Genomic DNA, 19379 nt, shown 5'->3' with positions numbered 1-19379 from the left:
TTTCTATAAGGAACTTAAATCCTACCTGGACACTCTCAGTACATCCAGCAATTCCAAAGCCCTTAAAACTGTCTCATTGTGTCACTTGCATAATATTCTCCTAAATATATAATTTGTAGCTATACTCGCAATTGTATTTACCCCTGGCATTGATTTTGTATGTTCTTAGCAATTCAATAAAAAATAAAAAAAACTGCCTGTGCGTTCGCTTCATCTCATATTCTCATTCACTGTCAGAGTCAACGGTTCGCGCTTGGCTGCGGCTGCAGTAGACTAAATGTTCGCGGTCACTGTTCAAAGTCATACGGGTTCGGGCATCATAATACATCTAAAACTTTCATTAAAACAGCTCGACACCGCTTTAACTTGGCACGAAGTTCTGGAAAAACTGTGCCCAGATCTTTCCCCATCCCTTCTCCCGTCTAGTCTAAGGGTGTACTCACACTAGGCACGGTTGCCATGAACCGGGCCCGAGTACGATTGTCCCCCCTCCCCACTCCCCCTCTGGCCTGCACTCACATCAGCATTCGTACTGGAGAACGCTTACGTCATTATGGTGTGACGGTTTCGGGATAAACAGGAAGAGCGGCGCTCTCTGAACACAATGGAGTCCATCGCTCTGTTTTCTTTGTGGATAATTTTGTGTCGTTTGGTCCACGGTGGTCCACAGCCCTCTCACAGCCTGTTGTTAAACAGATGTGTCGCCTTAGTGGCGCGAAAATTTTCACGTAATCGTGCTGCTCGTATGAGGAGGTTTGCAAGGTACCAGCTGAGCTTTTGGAGCGTCGCAAAACCGGGACGCCACGCGTTCTGTTCCGTGCTCCAGCACGGTTAGCGCTCACACTGCATGCGAACCGCGCCCGAGTCCAACCGAACCGTGCTCTGGCCCACCTCTTCCAAGCAGGCCAGGGCCGGCCAATCGAGCCGCGCCCGGGCACGGTACGGAGCACTCACACTAGTCAAACGAACCGCGCTTTGGTGGTCAAACGCACTCGGGCACGGTTCAAACTGGCTAGTGTGAGTACACCCTAAAACCGTGACCGTGTCGACTGTCACTTTATGTTCGAAAATCTATTGCACGAATCAAGCACGAATCAACCAAAACAAGTTTCGAAAACGAAAATAGGAAATTGATTTTAACGACCCTCTCTCGGAGCACGTCTAGGTTTTTTTTACAGCAACTGCAGCTTCGGACAAACACGCATAACAGCAAATAATAGCTCCACAATGTTTCTCTTTTTACATCAGAAATGTGAATTCTGCCGGTATTTATTTAGTCTCATACAGTTTCGGGCTTGAATCGCCTAGGGCTGTCAAAATAGCTGAAAAACTAAATTAGAATGTTTTACTTAAATATGATCAAAATTCGAATTGTATTTGAATGTAAAATGCATAATTTCAGTTAGGGTGAAGAAAAGCTTTTTGCTTCTCTTCTGAGGCCTCAAAATAGCGCATTGAGCAAAATATTACTGCATGTTTATTCAAAGCATTAGAATACATGACTGTGAAAAAAACAACATAATATTTAAAATAATGTTTATGAACCAATTATTATTAATTAAGTTGCTTAAAGAACTATAAACAAAACAGTATCATTTATGCATGCATTGTTAAATAAATAAAAAGGGTGGAAAACAAGTCACACCGGATACATTTTTTCACTTAAAAACATGAGATGCAGTGGAATGGGGAACAAAAACCCAACATAAAGTCTCGAGATATTTTTAGAAAATTAAATTAATACATTAATTTTACATGTCTTTCTAGACATGCGGCTCTCTTGTGCGAGACGTGAGTGCAACGGTGTCCCTCTAGAAAATGTGTGAAATATGCGTTCTGTGTGAACAGCTTGGTTTCAGTTTTGATGTAAACAAGATCTTCTCCACATTGATGTTCTCTCTCTTTTTTTTTTAAGTGGCTTCAACTGGATAGGCTAACATAACCTTATAATGCAATGGCACATACATCGTCATCGGATCTCGTGCGCCACTGATAAAGATCAAATATACTTCGGACGGTGCGCGTACACGAGTCCGCCTTTGGAAGTTGTGTAGACACAGCTGTGCGTGCGGCGAGAGGGAATGGAACACGTACCGGGGCTCATGAGGCAGCTTCCTTAATGAACATCTAAAATTCGAATGCGCATTCGATTGTGGATTTTTATTTTAAATTCGACGAATATTCGAATAATAACATAAATATTCGAATAATAATAATAAATATTCGAAATAACTTCACGCCAATAAATCATCAGAAATATTGGTCTTTACCAATAAATTGAATCTTAACATTCCTCCTGCCTGTTGTCCGTGGATTTACCTATATTTGGTGTTATTTGACGTATAAAACTTTAGACATGCAAAATCGATTTTACAATCGATTCAATGAACACTTGTCACTCAAATCAAACAGGATTTTTTTCACAAAAGTGACAACCCAAGAAAGCAAAGTAAACGATCTCTCATTTGTAGGTTGCATCGATACGTACGTAGCGGTGGATGCATCAAAATAAGGTTTGCAATGATGCGCCCGAAGGCACGGGTTGAAGACCCAGTCAGTGACGTCACGATATGCTAATTTGTTTAAATTGATACCGAAAAAAAATTACTTTTTTTTTACATTGAAACTTGAAAAAAAAAAATAGACCGACCTACCGACCCTTTTTTTTTTTAAAAATTACTGTTAGCCTACTGCAAAACAAAATATTTTTAAGGATGGCATCAGTTAAGAACCTAGGTGTGCTATTTGATCGCAATCTTTCCTTAGAAAGCCAGGTTTCTAGCAATTGTAAAATTGCATTTTTCCATTTCAAAAATATATCTAAATTACGGCCTATGCTATCAGTGTCAAATGCGGAAATGTTTATCCATGTATTTTTGACCTCAAGGTTAGATTATTGTTATGCTTTATTGGGTGGTTGTTTTGCACGCTTAGTAAACAAACTACAGCTAGTCCAAGATGCAGCAGCAAGAGTTCTTACTAGAACCAGGAAGTATGACCATATTAGCCCGGTCCTGTCAACACTGCACTGGCTCCCTATCAAACTTTGTATAGATTTTAAAATATTGCTTATTACTTATAAAGCCCTGAATGGTTTAGCACCTCAGTATTTGAATGAGCTCCTTTTACATTATAATCCTCTACGTCCGCTACGTTCTCAAACTCAGGCAATTTGATAATACCTAGAATATCAAAATCAACTGCGGGCAGCAGATCCTTTTCCTATTTGGCGCCTAAACTCTGGAATAACCTAACTAACATTGTTTAGGAGGCAGACACACTCTTGCAGTTTAAATCTAGATTAAAGACCCATCTCTTTAACCTGGCATACACATAACATACTAATATGCTTTAAATATCCAAATCCGTTAAAGGATTTTTAGGCTGCATTAATTAGGTAAACCGGAACCGGGAACACTTCCCATAACACCCGATGTACTTGCTACATCATTAGAAGAATGGCATCTATGCTAATATTAGTCTGTTTTTCTTTTATTCCGAGGTCACCGTAGCCTGGAATTGAACTGCTAGTTTCGTGTGGTCAGAGGAGAACTGGCCCCCCAACTGAGCCTGGTTTCTCCCAAGGTTTTTTTCTCCATTCTGTCACTGATGGAATTTTGGTTCCTTGCCGCTGTCGCATCTGGCTTGCTTAGTTGAGGTCACTTCATCTACATCGATATCGTTGACTTGATTGCAAATAAATGCACAGACACTATTTAAACTGAACAGAGATGACATCACTGAATTCAATGATGAACTGCCTTTAAATGTCATTTTGCATTATTGACACACTGTTTTCCTAATGAATGTTGTTCAGTTGCTTTGACGCAATGTATTCCTGGCTCTTCTAAGCTGTTTAATAGCAGTAGGCAGATGTTTATTTTTTATTTTTTCAACAGTCCAAAATAAGTCAAATAAAGTCCAACCATCCATCCATAAAACGTTCCTTACATGGATCCGAGGGATGAATAAAGGCCTCCTGTAGCCAAAAAATATCCATATTTAAAAAGTTATAAACACTTTTTACTCACTTCCGCTGCAAGCCTAATTTTGTGCTTCTAATTCATCACCGGTGCATTCATGACTCCTATGTCCTACATCATCCACCCCGGAACGGCTCTCACAGAAGTGAGAGAAAAATGTTTTTAAAGTTTTAAATATGAATATTTTTCTTACAAAAACACTTGGATTCACTACAGGAGGCCTTTATTCACCCCCAGGGCTGTGTGAGGCACCTTTTATAATGGATGGATGCACTTTATTTGACTACTTTTGGAATGTTGAAAAAAATTAGGGGTGCTCCGATAATCACATTGAGATGATTGACTGGCGGTCTCTAAAACGACCAATCTCATAAAACCGATCTCAAGCTGATGACGCGCCTGCCGTGAGAGGTTTGACATGACATGCAGCAGCACCGTCTCAGTCTCTGTCCAGCGCAGGTGAAATAAATATAATGCTTTAGGTGAGGTAAAATTCATATTTCTTCATTAAAAAACTGAGAAAGTAATTTGAAAAGGTTTCTGCGAGACATAATTTCACAAACAGCGTGAATGAATCACTGCACGCTCTCTTTCACTCTCAAAATGCACTTGGCTTCAAACCACATCGCTTCTGCAGCTGCTCTATAGTGAGCTGCATGCTGCACAGTCGACACAGTCTTTTTCATTCTTGCCAGTGTTTAACCATTCAACACTCGCGCACTTTCCTGAAGACCATACACTCATGCCAGTGGCGGACTGGGTGTCACAGTGTCTAGTTTGTGTTCCCTGGGTAACCACTAGATGTCCTCCTTCCCCACGGTGTCTGTCACTTCCCGAACCACATTCCACACGATCTCTGTCTCCTCATTGCACTCAGCTGTCACTGGTCATTAATCATTGCACTCAGCCAATTCCCCATTAGCATTGTCATTTCCCTGTGTATTTATACCCTGTCTGTTTTAGTATGTGTCACGGAGTCCTTGTATTGATCACGCCACTTCCGAGTCCTGTTCATGCCTGTGTGTTTTGTTCTGTTGAGTTTTTGATTGCCACCTTGGTTTTGACCCCTGCCTGGACTGGATTGATGTAACGGTTTTCCCTTATTAAAGAAACATTTTACTGCTATTGGATCTACCTGTCCTCTGTTCTTGTGTGGATAACGTGACAGAAGGACTCCGTCACACAAGATCTAGCGGTATGTTTCTCTATGTTTCCTCCCCAGTGTTTTGAGGGAACCCGCCTGGTCGTGTTTCGTGGGACCAGGGGAGGTCGCAGAGGAGTGAGTGGTCGAGAGGAGGTTCGGCATCGCTCTCCACCATGGCCCCCCTTCGACCCGGGGCTCGTGTGGGATGGATCGGAGCCGCTGTCTCACCATGGCGGACGGAGAGGGGAGAGGAAGCGCACGTCTGCCGAGCCAGCGCCGCTGCACTAGATGGCTGCCAGCCCAGTGCCGCTGCGCAGAATGGCCCCCGGCCCAGCGCCACTGCCCATGATGGCTGCAAGTCCAGCGCCACTGCACAAGAGGGCCGCCAGCCCAGCGCCACGAGGCAGGATGGACGCCAGCCCAGCGCCAAAGCACAAGGTGGTCGCCAGCCCAGCGCCACAATGCAAGATGGCCGCCAGCCCAGCGCCGCTGCCCAAGATGGCCGCCGCCGAGCCTGTTCATGTCACGTCTGTCGAGCCTGTGTCTTCGGACGAGATCGCCGCTGAAACATTTTTGGATTAATTCTCTATGCTGTCCAAAATCCTAGAGAGTGCGCTGCTGAGCCAGCGCCACAGTACAAGATGGCCGCCACAGTGGGCTTTCCAGAGTCGAGTCAGGTCCCCGTTGACTTTCCAGAGTCGAGCCAAGTCACCAGTGAAATTCATGAACAAATGCAAGTCACCAATGATCTTCATGAACAAATGCAGGCCACCAATGATCTTCATGAGCAGAGTCAAGTCAGCATTGATCTTCTGGAATCCAGTCTAAACGCCATGGGATTACCAGAGTCTCTCCAAGTCTCTGTGGAACTACCAGAGCCTCTCCACGTCTCTCCTGAACTACTAGAGCCTCTCCTCGTCTCCGCTGAACTACCAGAGTCTCTCCTCGCCTCTGCGGAACTTCCAGAGCCTCGTCGTGTCTCAGACAAACTCTGAGCGCTCGACTGATCCCGTCGTGGCCACGGAGGCCACCCTTAACTTGTTCATGTTCTCTGTTTCAGACTTGCCTAACCAGACTTGCTCTCCTGTTAATTCGATCCCACTGTGGTGGTCTTCTGCGCTGCCCTGGTGGGCTTCTGTCTCGACCACACAGATGTGGTGGTCTTCTGCTCCGCCCTGGTGGGCCTCTGTCTCAACCGCACGGCTGTGGTGGTCTTCTGCGCCGCCCTGGTGGGCTTCTGTCTCGACCGCACGGATGTGCTGGTCATCTGCGTCGCCCTGGTGGGCTTCTGTCTCGACCACACGGATGTGGTGGTCTTCTGCTCCGCCCCGGTGGGCCTCTGTCTCAACCGCACGGCTGTGGTGGGCTCCGGTTCCGCTTGCGCCGTCCAGGTGGGCCCCAGTTCCACTTGCTCCATCCTGGAGCAGCTTCTAGTGGTTGAAATCACTGACAGCATGTCATATTTGTTTAGACACGTGATGCTGTAAGCTGAACAGAGCGAGAAACTTCAGACCCAGATTTAAATGCAGTTGACAGAAAATCCTCCCGTGCCACAGAGTGCCATTCACATAGTTTTCCATTAAATTACATTTTATTTACCCAAATCGTTGTTAATGTACATAATGAATTGTACATTGAGCATTTTCATCGAAACGTTTGTCTTTCTGTAGTTCTAATAAAGTCTGTATGCTTCATTTATAGAGCTATAATATAGATCACTCTTTCCATTTGCTCCGTTTTTTTAAACACTGAACTTCAAACTTATCTTTGCCTGTTCATTCTTGAAGTAAATTTGTGTCCTTTGCTGAATAAATAAACTGTTTTAGACCGCTGCTCGAGTTGAATACAACGCATCCGGAGTATGTGTGATACCAGGAAGTCATGGCAAAATGGTTAGAGAGTATAATTCCTAACCCAAAGGTTGTGGGTTCCAGTCTCGGGCCGGCAATACCACTACTGAGGTGCCCTTGAGCAAGGCACTGAACCACTAACTGCTCCCCGGGCACCACAGCATTAATGGCTGCCCACTGCTCTGGGTGTGAAACTTTGGTTAGCACTCGTTAGCTTGTCATTAGCGTTTTCATTCAAACCTATCGCTGTTTTCTTTTCTCCTCTCCCTCGCTCCAGTTTTTCACAAGTTCATCAAACAACCGCCGTAAGAATATTTCATCAAGCAGGGTGAGTAATGGCTTCTCCCATCATTGTTACTTGCACCTCTTGCCACATGTACAGTTTATCTATCTCTGTCGCTGATGAGGGATTCACATGTGATAAATGCAGGGAAATAGTTAGGCTGACAGAGAAGATTTCAGAATTAGAGACACGCACCAAACTTTAATTGAGGACAGTAAGAACGTTAGGGCTCTAGATACGGCTTTGGATGCGTCTAGCTCAGGGATTCCTGTACATTGTTCGGTTCCGGAAACAGAGCCCCTGCAGCAGGGCAACTGGGTGACGGTGAGGCAGCGTAGTCGTGGGTCAAAACACCGCTCTTCTGTTCCGATCAAAACATTAAACAGGTTCTCCCCACTCAGTGATGCACCCACTGAGAAACCTGATGAAAGTGCTCTAGTTATTGGTGATTCTATTGTACGGAACGTGAATATAGAGACACCAGCCACCATAGTCAAATGTTTACCGGGAGCCAGAGCGCCTGACATCTTGGCAAATTTAAAAGTGCTGGCTAATGCTAAACGTAAATACAGTAAGATTGTTATTCATGCCGGCGCTAATGATGTTCGACTTCGCCAGTCGGAGATCACTAAAAATAACATTAAAGAGGTGTGTGAACTTGCAAGCACGATGTCAGACACTGTAATATGCTCTGGTCCCCTCCCTGCTTACCGTGGTGATGAGATGCATAGCAGATTGTCATCACTCAATGGCTGGATGTCTAAGTGGTGCCCACAGAATAACATAGGTTTCATAGACAATTGGACGAGCTTTTGGGGCAGACCTGGGGCCTCATGTATCAACACTGCTTACGCACAAAAACACGGCGTACGCCAGCTTTCACGTTCACGGTCAGATGTACTAACAGTGAAATTAACGTAAGAATGTGCGTTCCTCCACGTAAACTTCATGCCTGGCGTACGTACATTTGTCGTGATTTTTGTCCGTTGGCGACTCATAGAGGCAATAAAGTGAAGTGGCAAACATTACACTACGAATTGTTCTATCGCACCACCAGCTGTCAGATTGCTTATAATTTGTAATTGATAAATTATTTGACATATTATTGTCACACGAGTCTTATTAAAATATTCTATTAATTATGCAATTAAGTAACATATATAAAGCATGTGCAAATTGATAGCCTACAACCCGTCTAGCAATGGCAGTGTTGGCTTTATTAGAGGACATTTTCAATGGACGAATCCGGAGAGAACGAGTTTTTAGGGACCACAATGATTTTCTGGCCCACGATGATGACTGGCTTATCAGCCGTTTCAGATTTCCATGGGCTATACTCTTGGAGCTCTTTGCATTCTTAAGGAAGGTTAAGGAAAACAGTTTGACACCATGGTATAATGAGCATACTCGCACCCTAAAGAGAGCAGCCCGAAAAATGGAGCGCAGCTGGAGGAAAACAAAACTAGAGGTATTTCGTATTGCTTGGCAGGAAAGTAACATATCCTACAGAAAAGCATTAAAAACTGCTAGATCCGATTACTTTTCTTCTCTTTTAGAAGAAAACAAACATAACCCCAGGTATTTATTCAATACAGTGGCTAAATTAACGAAAAATAAATCCTCAACAAGTGTTGACATTTCCCAACATCACAGCAGTAATGACTTTATGAACTACTTTACTTCTAAAATCGATACTATTAGAGATAAAATTGCAACCATTCAGCCGTCAGCTACAGTATCACATCAGACAGTGCACTATAGACCCCCTGAGGAACAGTTCCACTCATTCTCTACCATAGGAGAGGAGGAATTGTATAAACTTGTTAAATCATCTAAACCAACAACATGTATGTTAGACCCTATACCATCTAAGCTCCTAAAAGAGGTGCTTCCAGAAGTCATAGATCCTCTTCTGACTATTATTAATTCCTCATTGTCATTAGGATATGTCCCCAAAACCTTCAAACTGGCTGTTATTAAGCCTCTCATCAAAAAACCACAACTTGACCACAAAGAACTAGTTAATTATAGACCAATCTCGAATCTCCCTTTTCTGTCCAAGATACTAGAAAAGGTGGTATCCTCTCAATTATATTCCTTCTTAGAGAAAAATGGTATATGTGAGGATTTCCAGTCAGGATTTAGACCGTATCATAGTACTGAGACTGCTCTCCTTAGAGTTACAAATGATCTGCTCTTATCATCTGATCGTGGGTGTATCTCTCTATTAGTTTTATTGGATCTTAGTGCTGCGTTTGACACAATTGACCACAACATTCTTTTGCATAGACTTGAACACTTTGTTGGCATCAGTGGAAGTGCATTAGCATGGTTTAAATCGTACTTATACGACCACCATCAGTTCGTAGCAGTGAATGAAGATGTATCCTATCGATCACAAGTGCAGTATGGAGTACCTCAAGGCTCAGTACTAGGGCCGCTACTCTTCACACTTTATATGTTACCCTTGGGAGATATCATCAGGAAACATGGTGTTAGCTTTCACTGTTATGCTGATGATACTCAGCACTATATTTCTTCGCAGCCCGGTGAAACACACCAATTTGAAAAACTAATGGATTGCATAGTCGATATAAAAAACTGGATGACGAGTAATTTTTTACTGCTAAATTCTGAAAAAACAGAGGTGTTAATTATAGGACCTAAAAACTCCGCTTGTAATAACCTAGAACACTGTCTAAGACTTGATGGTTGCTCTGTCAATTCTTCGTCATCAGTTAGGAACCTAGGTGTGCTATTTGATCGCAATCTTTCCTTAGAAAGCCACTTTTCTAGCATTTGTAAAACTGCATTTTTCCATCTCAAAAATATATCTAAATTACGGCCTATGCTCTCAATGTCAAATGCAGAAATGTTAATCCATGCATTTATGACCTCAAGGTTAGATTATTGTAATGCTTTATTGGGTGGTTGTTCTGCACGCTTAGTAAACAAACTACAGCTAGTCCAAAATGCAGCAGCAAGAGTTCTTACTAGAACCAGGAAGTATGACCATATTAGCCCGGTCCTGTCAAAACTGCACTGGCTCCCTATCAAGCATCGCATAGATTTTAAAATATTGCTTATTACTTATAAAGCCCTGAATGGTTTAGCACCTCAGTATTTGAATGAGCTCCTTTTACATTATAATCCTCTACGTCCGCTACGTTCTCAAAACTCGGGCAATTTGATAATACCTAGAATATCAAAATCAACTGCAGGCGGCAGATTCTTTTCCTATTTGGCGCCCAAACACTGGAATAACCTACCTAACATTGTTCGGGAGGCAGACACACTCTTGCAGTTTAAATCTAGATTAAAGACCCATCTCTTTAACCTGGCATACACATAACATACTAATATGCTTTTATTATCCAAATCCGTTAAAGGATTTTTAGGCTGCATTAATTAGGCAAACCGGAACCGGAAACACTTCCCATAACACCCTATGTACTTGCTACATCATTAGAAGAATGGCGTCTACGCTAATATTTGTCTGTTTCTCTCTTGTTCCGAGGTCACCGTGGCGACCAGATCCAGTCTGTGTCCAGATCAGAGGGTCACTGCAGTCACCCGGATCCAGTACGTATCCAGACCAGATGCTGGATCAGCACCTAGAAAGGACCTCTACATCCCTGAAAGACAGCGGAGACCAGGACAACTAGAGCCCCAGATACAGATCCCCTGTAAAGACCTTGTCTCAGAGGAGCACCAGGACAAGACCACAGGAAACAGATGTTTCTTTCGGTCTCCTCCCCTTTTTTAAACACTTCACAGATGCACGCTGGGAAAATGCTCTTCTTACTAAGTGTTTTTTTTTTCTCTTTTTTTTCCCCAAGTACAAATATATAAATATAATAAAATAAAATAAAGATTGATTTTCTATATAAGAAAATAATATAAGATACTTAGTCTTGTTTCCTGGGGGGGGGGTCTAAATTAAGTGCATTTTACTTAAGTAAAATTATATGCCAGTGTGGTAATAAAAATAATCTTAATGCAAATAGAAAACAAGATTATTCTGAGTGTCCATTACTAAGTGCAAATCTACTGTAGCTCCGCCCTCCATCGACAAATAAGGTTAAATACGACACATGTGAATAACGGCTTCAATGGTGTAGGCAGTAATGTTTTGGGCACAGAAAATGCGATTGATTGGGTTAGAGTCCGGCTTTTGCCGAGCTCGTTCTTCTCACTTTTCCCATCACATGTCACATTAGAATTTATTTTCAATAAAAATTAACAAAATGTTCTAAAAGTGGAAGTAAAGTACCTAATGATTATTAATAATGATGCAACTATTTATAATTGTCATAAATATAATCATTTACAATCTGTTATTATTGCATCCTGTTATATCCTGTTATGTATAACAATACTGAGGTGCAAATGTATCACTAGCATCTAATTATTATTTACACTTAGCCTGTTGCAAAGAACTGCTACTTTTACATGGTAAATAGAATATATCACGATTTTAACTGTAAATTTTTTCTGTAAATAGCATCTAGAGCTACTTGCACTTAGCCTTCTGTAAAAAGGATCTATCGCTAAGAAAGTATGTTAATTCCACTTAGTGTAAATAGCCACTGCCATATTTTTCTTACTCTATTGGCAGATCATTTGTAAAATAAAAAATGCACTTAAATCATTATTATTAATATTATTATTTTATATATATTTTTTGCCCGAGATACCATAAAAATGATTAGCTATTAGTTCATTAATCTAACGTTCTGCCAGTTTTCATATTATAACAGAGATAAGAATTACATTTGGTTTTGAGTCTGAAGTATGCAGACAGCTTTTTGGCGGTAGCTGTTGCCATGGTGAATCATAATATCGGTGCTCCATTGATAATGGCTTTTTATAGTTGTGGTGCACGCGCTTAACTCAGAGTCAGTCAATTTAGAGTTGATTAAACCAACTAATTTCAGCTGTTCTGTAACCGAAAACTCAGAGTTTCCCATCTCAGGGTAAGTCAACTCAGAGTTGAAGTTTAAACTCAGAGTTGGTTGAACCTCCTTAGTGAAACGGGCCCCAGGAGGGAGGTGGACCGGCGGAGGACCAGGGGGAGGGACGGAGGGCCAGGTCCATAGAGGGAAACAGAGAAAAACAAAAACAAAACAACAACAAAACAAAGAGGCCAGGAGGAAACGGAAAGTTCAGGTGCCCAGGGCAGAGCCGACAGAGCAGGAATCCAGGGTGGAGCAGGTGGAACTGGAGCCCACCACAGTTGAGCAGACGGGACTGACGCCCAATAGGTCGATGCAGAGAACCACAACCGCCTTGTGCACTCTCAGCTCAGTCTCAGGTGAGAAGATAATGGGCCAGAGCTGTGTCGACGCTTCCAAAACACTTCAGGAAAGTGTTGTTGTTCTTCTGATATCTTTGACAGCTTTTAGGTGCGTTATTGGCGGCACCACCCTCTGCTTATATGAACGCGTCATCAGCACCAAAAACATGGAGAAATACTGTCTAAAAAATCGTGACCCATCCCCACTCTTTACACCAAGATATTTTCAGATCATTATTTAAATGGTGGGACAGATTAGACTGAATTGCAAGCAGCCAAAATTGGATTAAGGAAAAAAAACATATGTTGCATTGGTTTGTCATATTTAATGACATTTAGAAATCATGTGGACTAAAACATTTTCCCCCTTTTTTAGCCTAGTTGGTTCCGGAGGTGTATTTTCCACTTATTTTCCATTGGGATTTTAAAGTCTTTGTGTTCAGCAGAACAAAGACATTTTTAGAGACTTTTAACAGTTTCATACAGGAAGTTATTTTGAATGTTTTTAACCGAAACAGTTGAGAAACACCATTTTCTTTGACTTTCACATTTGGTTACAGACATTTTTCTAAATATCTTCCACTTGAGGGTGAATGACAATTTTCATTTATTGGTAGCTGTCCTTTTAACAAAGCATACTGGTTTAATAGTGTATGTACATATGTGTGTTCAGCTGTTATGAAGTTAACTTGTGTAGGGTTAATATGCAGTTTTTAACCTTCTGATTTTTCATGAAATTTAAGATTATCCCTGTGGTTTTGATGTGATGAATTGAAATGCAACTATTTATGTTTCTCAATCCCATGCCAAGGTTATTATACATCACACTTTAAAGTGTCAGTTCAGATCTTTAGATGTGTGTGTATGCGTTAGTATTTAGCATTTTTATTCAATTGTCAGTTGATATTTTGAAAGCAAATTGCTTGTTCAATTTAAATGTGAATGAAATTGTTGTCTCTATCATTTAATAAATGAAATTTAAAAAAGTGTTTTGTCATCTTTATTAAAAAAATTAAGACAGTGGGTTAACATTTGCTCACGTTTATTGATCCAAGAAAAAAAAATCCCAGTTGACATGATTTAGGTTTACTGGACTAAGTAAACTTAAACTAATGTATCAACTGGACTAATTCCACTCTAATGGGAAGGTTTTTAAAAAAGAAATACAGTACAGACCAAAGGTTTGGACACGCCTTCTCATTCAGTGAAGTTTTCTTTATTTTCATGACTATGAAAATTGTAGATTCACACTGAAGGCATCAAAACTATGAATTAACACATGTGGAATTATATATGGAATTATATACATAACAAAAAAGTGTGAAACAACTGAAAATATGTCATATTCTAGGTTCTTCAAAGTAATGAGCTTCAAGAGGTAGTGACCTGAAATGGTCTTCCAACAGTCTTGAAGGAGTTCCCCGAGAGATGCTTAGCACTTGTTGGCCCTTTTGCCTTGTGTCTGCGGTCCAGCTCACCCCTAAACCATCTCGATTGGGTTCAGGTCCGGTGACTGTGGAGGCCAGGTCATCTGGCGCAGCACCCCATCACTCTCCTTCTTGGTCAAATAGCCCTTGATGCCTTCAGTGTGACTCTACAATTTTCATAGTCATGAAAATAAAGAAAACTCTTTGAATGAGAAGGTGTGTCAAAACTTTTGGTCTGTACTGTATATTGTCAAGAAAAATAAAAAAATAGGCAACAGGGTCACAAAGTATTTTTATTTGACTCAAATATTTTTTTACATTACTGACAATGGCTGCACCCCAGTTCACAAACTTTTCACTTTTCACACTATGCACTACTCTATTCCACTTTGTAGTATAAATCAATATAAACAGTTTATTTTTGGATCAATGCTTCACCAATCAGGTTAGAGGATTGAAACTAAATGTTGTACTGAGTCAACTTCAGCTTTATCATGACAGGAACAAAATACATGATACATTATGTTCAAATAGAAAACATTTAAGAATTTTCTTAAAAAAACAACAACTTTGAACAGTAAAAAAAGCCCTTTTGGTTACATTTTATGACGTGATTTCATCATAAAAACAATTTTTAATAGAAATGTGTCATAGAAAATGTTATAATTAATTATTTGAGAATGTAAAATACACTGTGCAATTATTTATTTATTTATTATTATTATTTTTGCAGACTTGTTTCTTTTAGATTATTTCATGTTCCTGCATTGGCTGATTTAACCCATTTACATGTTAAATAAGTTGAAAAAACTGAACTTGCAGAATTTAGAATTTTCACACATGATGGCATTATGATGTCATAATGACCTGAAAGCTGTAAACTGCTGCATAGAACATATCTTTTGTGGATATTTAACCCAAACACTAACTTTGCAGCTCAGAAGAAACTCTTGGTAGACATTTCAAAGTACATTCACAGCATTCTGCAGCATTCAGTGTTTTATAATGGCACTGTTTCGTGGTTTGTTTGAGTGGGTTCAATGTTTTGTTCACCGCATACCCAGAAGAAGAAAAAAACAGGGGGTGCAGAAGTGCACAGAAGCAGAATGTACCCCAATGGAAGGGATGAGTAGGCCCCTTGATGTTGGCAATACTGACCAGAAGAACCAGTCAAGCTATTGCAAAGCATCGAAGAACCTTAATGACAAGGACAAAAGAGAGGTGGGGAGGAAAAGAAAGTTAAAGAAGGAAAGAAAGATGGTAGATGAGAGAGAATCAGGCAGAATGGAAGAGGAGACCAAAGACCCAACTCCATTACGAATTGAGGTCAAACCCCAACCAACTCCACCAGCCGCTGAGGTCAAAACCCCGGCTAGTTCTTCCTTCTTAAAGTCAGTGAAAGGGCCACTTGTGGCTAAAAGAGCCTGTCGACACCTGCTTCCACTGGCCACCAAGACCAGACCTCCTTCATCAGGGGAAGAACCAATGCTGGTTCAGAAGGTATCACAACAACACCCTGCTTTACCAGCCATTGAGGTTAACCCCCTTCCTGGTTCTTCCTTCATTCAATCATCAGTGGAAGAACCTCCTTTATCAGTGGCAAATTTTGCTCCTAAAGCTACTGAGACCAAACCTCAGCGTGGTTCTTTTGTGGTGGACCCTGAGGTGGTTCAAAAGGCATCTCGACAACTGGCTCAACCAGCCACAGAATCACTGGCGGTTCCAACTCCAAAACAAGTTATGTCCATGTCTCCAGACGAGGAACCACAGGCGGTCCAAAGAGCCTCTCAACATTTGGCTCCATCAGCTGAAGAACCATCAGTGGCAGAACCACTGGTCCTTCAGCATACAACTGCAAAATCTCTGTCACTTTCAATGGAAGAACAACTGATGGAACAAGTGATGTTTCCTTCAAGACAAATTCCTAAATGTGCTGAGTTGAAGCCAAAGCCAGCCACTTCATCTCTCATCCAAATGGACACTGAATCTGAAGAGGATGAGTCTGTGGAGCACACAGATAGGACATTACCTTCTAGTGAGTCTGAGACTAATCACAAGCAAAGGTTTGTGAAGGTCCATCCTTTAGTTCTGGATCAGTCAGATGACTTCAGGAAAAAGAAATGTGGAGACTCTAAAGCTGATGCTTCACGAAAGTCTAAGGAACTGGATGAACTAATGATGAGGCTGTTCTGCGTAGACTTCAGCAATGCTCCCAAGAAGGAGAGCCAGCAACATTTAAAACTGAAAAACCAGCCAGCACTGGAAGCTGGGGTGAAGCAGAAAGCCTTGTTTGAGAAGGTTCATCCTATAGTTCTGGAACAGTCAGGGGACTCTGGGAAAAAGAAATGTGCAGACTCCAAAGATGATGATCTACAAAATGCTAAGGAACTGGATGAACAAATGATGAGGCTGTTCTACGTAGACTACAGCCCTTGTCCTAAAAAAGAGAAGCAACAACCTTCAAGAGAAGGGCAAGAGAAGCCCAAGAAGAGAGGAAAAACAAGAACTGGTCTTTTCAGCTGGGCACAGAAAAGGTTAAAAACGATAACTGAAGAAGACGAAGAGTCAGAAAAGGATGAAAAAACTTGAAGAGCTTCTTAAAGAATTACCATGGGATAAAAAAAATCAGTTTAAAACAACCATATATATAACTCTTCATCTAATGCTTTAAAAAAGTATGAAATATAAAGTGCATGAGAATTATCATAAAATGGATGTAAGGAATGAAATAAAGATTAAAGCAGATTTTGAATAATATGCCTTGAATTGCATGTCTATCACCATTGTGCAGTTCACAATAAAGTCTAATATATTATTTAAATAAAAGATTGTACTAAATTAGGCATATATATATATATATATTTATTATTTATAGTGTTTTAAATTACACTGGTTATTTACGTTTAACAGATTAAATTAAAAGTTAAATAAATAAGTCAAATTAAAAAAAAAATTATTTTTCAAAAACATTACATTTAATTCACACATAAGTATATTCTTTTAAATTAAATTAAAATTGAAAAATGTTTTTAGATGGTAGACAAAGGCGATAGAAAGATGTCTTAGTTTAGCAAACTTGCACATTGGGTCAGTCATGACATAAACAGATGTAAAACAGTAAACACATATTTGTGATTCCAGTTTTAAAAGATTCAGTGCCATAAAGTTACTCCCAAAATTAATATGAAGCCTGTGTCATAAGGAAACCTGTATGAATGAAGCCTGTATGAATATGAAGCCTGTGTCATAGGTCTGTGTCATAAACACTGCTTTTGTGATGTTTTTTTTTTTTTTTTGGTTAGTTTGGGTATCATCAACTCCAGGGAAGACAAAGGTACAAAACAGCAAGAGCAGATTCAACATACAGATCTCTTACACAATTATTTTGTTCGCTAAAAGGAAACACTAAATCAGTTTCTGTTTAAGAGTTCATTAATATTTTGTAAAATGTTATGAACAGTGTGGGGTTGGAACAACTTGTAGGGGTTTATGAATGTATCATTGTAATTAATTAGCTTGAAGTTTTAACTTGTGTCGCTCTTTTGGTAGACAAAAATATCAATAGAAAAATTGAGGGGAAAATGAGAGTGCACTCTACCCACAGGTCTACTGTCAGTCACACAAAAGTTGCCAGTTTTCAATTAAAAAATACAGATTAAATCATATTGTTGTTGTGAACAGAGTGTAATCTATAGAAAAACATCAAAATACTGTATTTGAGTAATACAGACATACTTGTTTACTTTTACATTTTACTTGTTTAATTTCTTTACATCTGGATATAAATATATTGACGTGCCTCGAGCTTCGGGTAAGGGTGGTGGCTTGGCTGCAATATTTGTATCTAATATATCAATTGATGTTATTGATGCTCCTACTGTTTCATCATTTGAATGTCTGGTTTTTAAAGTCAATGGTGCTTCACCTGTTCTTGTGCTGCTAATTTATCGTCCACCAAAACCTAATCCTTTATTTTTTTCTGAGTTTACTGAGTTGCTGACACTTCTTAGTCCACTCTGTCCGTCTATGGTCTTGACTGGCGATGTCAATTTCCATATTGATAATCCAAACTGTGTCAAAACTGCTACCTTTTTGGACATTTTGGATGGTTTTGACTTTAAACAGCATGTTACTTTTCCGACCCATAGGCTGGGCCATATATTGGATGTGGTATGTTCTGCTGGTGTTGGTATCCAATCTCTGGATAGTATCGACATGAGTATAAGTGATCATAGACTTATTACTTTTGACATAAATGTTATGTCTTCACGATCTATTTCTGAGCGCACTATCAAATTCCGTAACATCAAGCACATGGACTTCACTCTTTTTTCGACTTTTGTCTCTGGGCTTCCCACTACTAACTCCGTGGAGCACTATAATTCCATGCTTTCCTCACTTTTGGATGAGTTCGCACCTGTGCGAGAACGGCTTGTTACTTTTAGGAAACCCTGTCCATGGTTTACCCCGGATTTACGTTTAATGAAAGCTGCCGGAAGACAATTAGAACGGCAGTACAAAAAATCTGGCCTGACGGTGCACAGGCTTCTTTACACTGAACAACAGTCTGCTTACCATTCTGCTTTGAATACTGCACGTAAGAGCTACTATTCAAGCATTATTGGTAACGCTGCAACAAATACTAAATCGCTGTTTAAGACTGTTGACAATCTTCTCAAACCGACTAAGGCCGTTGTTCATTCCTCTGTTGAACAGTGCAATAAGTTTCTTCATTATTTCACTGGTAAGGTTGAGGATATATATAGCACTTTAAATACCATCACTCCTCTTGAGCTAGTTAATATCCAGCCTTCAAACTTCCCAACTACTACCTTTTCAAACTTTGAAATGGTCGGAGATGATTTTATTATAAGTACAGTGAAGTCCATGAACTCTACAACCAGTATTTTAGATCCGGTTCCCTGCTCGGTCATCATGAACTGCCTTCCATCAATCTGCCCTTTTATGACTTCAATTGTGAACTTGTCATTGACCTCTGGAATTGTTCCTCCAGAACTAAAAATAGCTGCCATTACACCAGTCCCTAAGAAGAATGGTTGTGATGTATCTGATTTATCCAATTACAGGCCGATTTCTAACCTCCCATTCTTGGCTAAAGTTCTTGAGCGTGTTGTGGCTGTTCAGTTAAATAATCACCTAGCTCTTAACAGTCTCTTTGAACCTTTTCAATCTGGGTTCAGAAGAGGGCATAGTACTGAAACCGCTTTAATTAGGGTCATAAATGATCTTCTTATCACAGCGGATTCAGGTGCATACAGTATTTTGGTCTTGTTAGACCTCAGTGCTGCTTTTGACACTATATGTCACTCTCTTCTGCTTGACAGGCTGGAAAATTGGTTGGGTCTTTCTGGAGCTGTCCTCAATTGGTTTCGGTC

General features: G+C 40.5%; 1 protein-coding gene across 1 annotated transcript; it reads left to right on the top strand.

The window, feature by feature from the left end:
* The first annotated feature begins 14808 nt into the window (after positions 1 to 14808).
* LOC132107163 (titin homolog) lies at positions 14809 to 16572 on the top strand. The gene is made up of 2 exons (XM_059513407.1): positions 14809 to 15483; positions 15661 to 16572. Exons 1-2 carry the CDS (start codon positions 14989 to 14991, stop codon positions 16570 to 16572), a joined length of 1407 nt encoding a protein of 468 aa, XP_059369390.1. The 5' UTR covers positions 14809 to 14988.
* The last annotated feature ends 2807 nt before the right edge of the window (positions 16573 to 19379 follow it).

This window comes from Carassius carassius, chromosome 27 (genome assembly GCF_963082965.1).
Source record: "Carassius carassius chromosome 27, fCarCar2.1, whole genome shotgun sequence".
Taxonomy (NCBI): domain Eukaryota; kingdom Metazoa; phylum Chordata; class Actinopteri; order Cypriniformes; family Cyprinidae; genus Carassius; species Carassius carassius.
Note: the sequence above shows the minus strand (reverse complement) of the source record. Positions and strands in the feature narration are given on the sequence as shown.